Source organism: Rutidosis leptorrhynchoides, chromosome 6 (genome assembly GCF_046630445.1).
Source record: "Rutidosis leptorrhynchoides isolate AG116_Rl617_1_P2 chromosome 6, CSIRO_AGI_Rlap_v1, whole genome shotgun sequence".
NCBI classification, from domain to species: Eukaryota; Viridiplantae; Streptophyta; class Magnoliopsida; order Asterales; family Asteraceae; genus Rutidosis; species Rutidosis leptorrhynchoides.
Genome location: NC_092338.1, coordinates 338,397,499 through 338,402,151, shown reverse-complemented (window position 1 = coordinate 338,402,151; position 4,653 = coordinate 338,397,499). Strand labels below are relative to the sequence as shown.

Genomic DNA, 4,653 nt, shown 5'->3' with positions numbered 1-4,653 from the left:
AGGTGAACGCAAATACTCATTTGGACCAATCTTTTACCAAATAGAATCCACAGATACAATTATAGCTATATACCAAATTACCAGCACAATGGATCCTACTTATGTTTTACTGTGCTTAATATATCAAAAATAAATCAAAATTAGGTTTCCAATCTTGTACCAAGAGTCAGAAACTCAAAATTAATAGCTACTGATAGTGTAAAGAATATTTTCCGAGAACCTCAACATTTACCGACCCGCTGATCTGGCGACATCCCATAGGTCACCAGCTTCATACATCCTACAATTGATAATGTAGTAGAAGCAGTTAGTTGATTGCTGACACCGCTTCAATTGCACTCCCCAACGGCCAAGCAGCTTCAACCAATGAGTTTTGGTACTTAACTTTTTTCACAAGTGTAATCTGTTGCTGGGGTTGCAGGTCTGTTCAACAGGAATACAAGCAATTAGATATTTTCCTTAGTTTAATTCACTCATGTATGTATCTTTATGTTTTCCTCCTTTTACCATTCACAACAAATGACCGTATTCATTAAGGATGGCAATTTTAATCGTTAGATTCAGTTTAAGTTTTATGTTTAACACATCAAATTGGTTAAGCTAACAGATTTAACTTAAAGAAGAAACTAGTAAAATAGATTGAAAGTCTAAATGTATTCACTCGGCATGTTGGTACAACTTACCAAATCCATCTACAAGCAATGTGTACTGGTATACGAGATCCATGCACAAGTATGGTAGGTTAGCGGGTTCAACATCAGGATACTTAGATTTGGCATCCTCTAGTGTTGTTTGACAAGCACGTTGAGCGGCCTCCTGGAAATCAATTGGACGAACTTTAGCAACATGGCTCTTTGGATCAACAAAACCAGCCTACATCGGGAGATCATTAGTTGATATATGCATGACACAATTTTCTCGAATGGATTTTAAAAGATAAATTATAATTATAATACCTCAGCAGCCCGATCGAAGAAGAAAGAAGCCACAAAGAGATTCTTTTGACCATCACCTCCACCACCATTCCATACCCCTCCAAAAGTGCATTTCATGTGTGTACAAGTTGACCCGTTGACTTTAAGCGCCTTTAGTGCTTCTTCCCTACATTTATTCATGCTTGAACCCGAACGTGAAGCTGTCGCCCTGTATTCAGTTCCTCCATATGTATAAACCCCTAGTTATATAAACAGCATTTATTATTTGCATATCACACTATGTTTCTGGAATACATTTTGCATTTCTAACAACGTTAGTTACATGGACAGTGACCGCGTACCATCGTAGCCAGTTAAAATGCATGGACTTTCAGAATCTTTTGTGACTTTCAAGATCTCAGCTCGAGCTGCTAATAATCCATACTTCAAGTAACTGCAAAACGATCCTAGGAAATTAATTCAAAGTTGAGATAATTGATAACCATCGATACCTAGAAAGAGAGAAACCTGTGAACGTAAAGGTAATATTTAGTTCCCATGAGAAACATCTCATTAACATATGTATCTTCTCCACTTGTTATCCTTGGAGCCTTTGCAGCATCTGCCTCTGAAATAGCATATGCCATTTGTACTGACCCACCACCTAGATCGACTACTCCAACTGTTTGTGAATATTTCTTGCCTAGTTTGTTTAACAGATAATTTATGGTCACCTATAGATAGTAAATAGAGAAAGAAAAAAAAAAAACATTAAAAACAAAGTATGAAAAGATGTGATGAGAAACATGGTGTATCACAAACCTAAATATACACATATACAGAACCATGAGGATGTAAGAACTAAGCTGCTTACCCATTGATAAGCACCTTCTTGAGTTCCATCCAAAACAGTTACCCAATCATCATTAGACTTAAGGCTGCTCTTCACTTTTAGAAAATCTTTCACCTATATACACATACATTATAAAAATTCGTCAAACAGAAAGAGTAAACATAAAGAGTAATAAAAAGGTTCGCTGAAGGGTAATATTTACAGCTTGCAAAATTCTTTCAGATGCATCAATTCCCAACTGTCTCAAACCAGCAGTTGCCTGCAAATAAATAATTTAATATCATTCAGTATTACTTAAGCATACAGCCCCAATAAATTATACAAGTGTCATCAAGATTTAGCAATAAAAATCACTAACCCCAACTTTGACTGGTGTGTTTTGACGCATAACTTTTGGAACAACCTTTTCTGCTTTCTCTAATAGAGGTAGAAGAGAATGTGCAGCCTCTTTTGGGTCGGCTGCATGTGCACTCAACCCTGGTTTCAACTATAATAACAACAATTAGAAACTCAGAAGTTCCAATAGCAGAAAAATCAGAATACCAATAACAACTTAAGGAAACATTTGAAATCTTTATAATCCAAACATATTCCTCAAAGCTACAAAAAACTATTTGAATATACAAAAAGCACATTTCTTTGTTTTTTAGGCTAGAAGCTCCCATATGCATTTAAAACTAGTTAGCTTTGAACCTAGTTGACCGTCTATGTAAAGCATTAAAGAGACCGAACCGCTAGTTAATGTACATTCATAGTGTTGAATTTTGGAGTCTGAAGATTCTAGACTCTAGAGATTATATAGATGGCCAGGTCACCGCCTCAGCTGGCAGTCTCCTCTGAGAGCAAGTCATTGTATTAGATTAAAAAAACTACTCCGTTCTCCATATATACAACCCTAATGAACTTGTATCAAGATAGAAATCAATAACAACTCTCTATGTAGTAAGTTTAGTCGTGCATTGCGCATATCTTTGTTTGAGATTGTTTAGTGTGCGCATAAATTGGGGTTTAAACGTCATTTTTCCTAACATGTAGACATTGACACACACACAAGGATCAGATTCTACTTATCAACTATTGAACATTTCATCTATTAAAAATGTAGCATATCTGCTGCCTCTATAAATGATTCTATGTACATCATCTATATAAGAACAGTAGTACATTAATACTACAGTATCTATTTCAATTTCTAAGCTAAACTACAATTTACTAATACGAAATGCACATATATTAACAGATAAGTCTGAAATAATGCTGCACCAATTTACATTACCTGTTCAAAAAGCTCAAGCTCATTGCCAATGTGTACGAGATCCAAATTCTTATCGAAACAGAAAACATGAACTCTACTGCCTGAACTACCAGCATCAAATATAACGGCATACCGATTTGATGCCGGATCCGACTGCAACACATGATAAATAGGAGCAGACCTTCGATATCCAGGCCAAACGCCGTCGTTTGGAGACCGAACAGATGGCATAAGAAACAAAACGAACGATATTAACACAAGAGGTATAGAGATAACCATAATAACAGCGCGATAACGATGAACTTTATCAGAAACGGATTCATTATACTGTGATTGACGATTTCGTTTAAGCATTTTGTCGATTTGATCTGCCGCCGCCGTTGGTGGTGGTGGCGTAGAGAATACTTGACCTTCTAGAAGCTCGGCAGCGGAAGGAGATCGGTACCGGATCTGTCCGTTTCCGGTTGCGGCGGCTGACGGTTGCTTCACGGACTGATGAAAGTTCTCTTGTACGGACTCCAGTTCTTCTTAATATACTATTCGCACACACAGTTATGTAATTCCGATTCAAATTAACCGATTGAAGAGTCAATCAATCGATCGAGTGAATCTTCGATCGATCAATTAGGTATAAGAAGTTGAATCCAATAATGAAATGAGAACGAAATGAATTTACAACAACGTGATCGGAAAAAAAAAAAAAAAAAAAAAAAAAAAAAAAAAAAAAAACAATGCCGACGTGTTTGTGGCTAATTGTGTTGAAGTAAATATAAGCGAGTATGTTGATTTTTTAAAATTGCAGCAAAGGAGTTGTGACTTTGCGTGATTTTGTTGAAAGAAATACATAAAGCGATTTTCTAATCTTTTTGAATTATTAAATTACTAGGTTTATGAGTAGGTTTACGACATACAAATTAGGAACTTATCAAATGTATAATAAATTTACAATAAAATCTTTTATTAATGATAACAATTATATCGAAAACACTAATATTGAATACTAACGCAATATTGATACTTGTATATCCTTAATTTATTTAGGTAAGACAAAAATATAAGTAAAAAGTTATCGGTAAAACTAAAATGTTAACAAAAAGTAAAAAAATTTCAAGGAAAAAAAAATTATTAAATTAAATTGAGACGGAGGGAATAGATAATATAAATAAATCGTTGCTACGGAAATAAATTTCAACACACTTTAGTTTGTTATCAAATATCAATTAACTAGCCTTTAAGAGCCCGTGCGTTGCACGGCGGGCCCTAATAAGACTAAGTATAAAATGATAACGAACTTATCAACATTAACGAAGCCACATCAATATAATTTCAATTTCATTAGCTAAACATAGAAGTTACACAGTATAAGTCAACCAATAGTATGTTGATCTTCTTGTTGCTTATCCTTTGTGGCACAAATCTGCTCTCCCCTAAGGTCATACTGCAAAGTTCCATAACAATTCACTCATAATGTTCTTCAAACCAATTCGAATACACTTTTGAAAACTTTAGTGAATCTTAATATATGAATATATTTTCAACAATAAGAAAACAATTAACATACATAAAACAAAGATTTTGTGTACAAAGTTAATCAAGATAATAAGTAGATAAGTCAAAATTTTACCACTAAT

General features: G+C 34.6%; 1 protein-coding gene across 1 annotated transcript; it reads right to left on the bottom strand.

The window, feature by feature from the left end:
- Positions 1 to 604: 604 nt before the first annotated feature.
- On the bottom strand, positions 605 to 3,574 carry LOC139852698 (apyrase 2-like). The gene is made up of 8 exons (XM_071842026.1): positions 3,044 to 3,574; positions 2,126 to 2,254; positions 1,970 to 2,026; positions 1,789 to 1,881; positions 1,443 to 1,648; positions 1,277 to 1,368; positions 957 to 1,174; positions 605 to 873 (listed from the first exon to the last, which is right to left on the bottom strand). Exons 1-8 carry the CDS (start codon positions 3,374 to 3,376, stop codon positions 658 to 660), a joined length of 1,344 nt encoding a protein of 447 aa, XP_071698127.1. The 5' UTR covers positions 3,377 to 3,574; the 3' UTR covers positions 605 to 657.
- Positions 3,575 to 4,653: the final 1,079 nt, after the last annotated feature.

Bases quoted from the DNA above. Each gene is read 5' to 3' on its own strand.
- LOC139852698 (XM_071842026.1), bottom strand. From the start codon at position 3,376: ATGCTTAAACGAAATCGTCAATCACAGTATAATGAATCCGTTTCTGAT. The intron at 2,255-3,043 runs GTAATGTAAATT...TTGTTATTATAG, and splicing joins AGCTTGAGCTTTTTGAACAG to TTGAAACCAGGGTTGAGTGC. The intron at 1,175-1,276 runs GTACGCGGTCAC...TTATATAACTAG, and splicing joins CATTTTAACTGGCTACGATG to GGGTTTATACATATGGAGGA.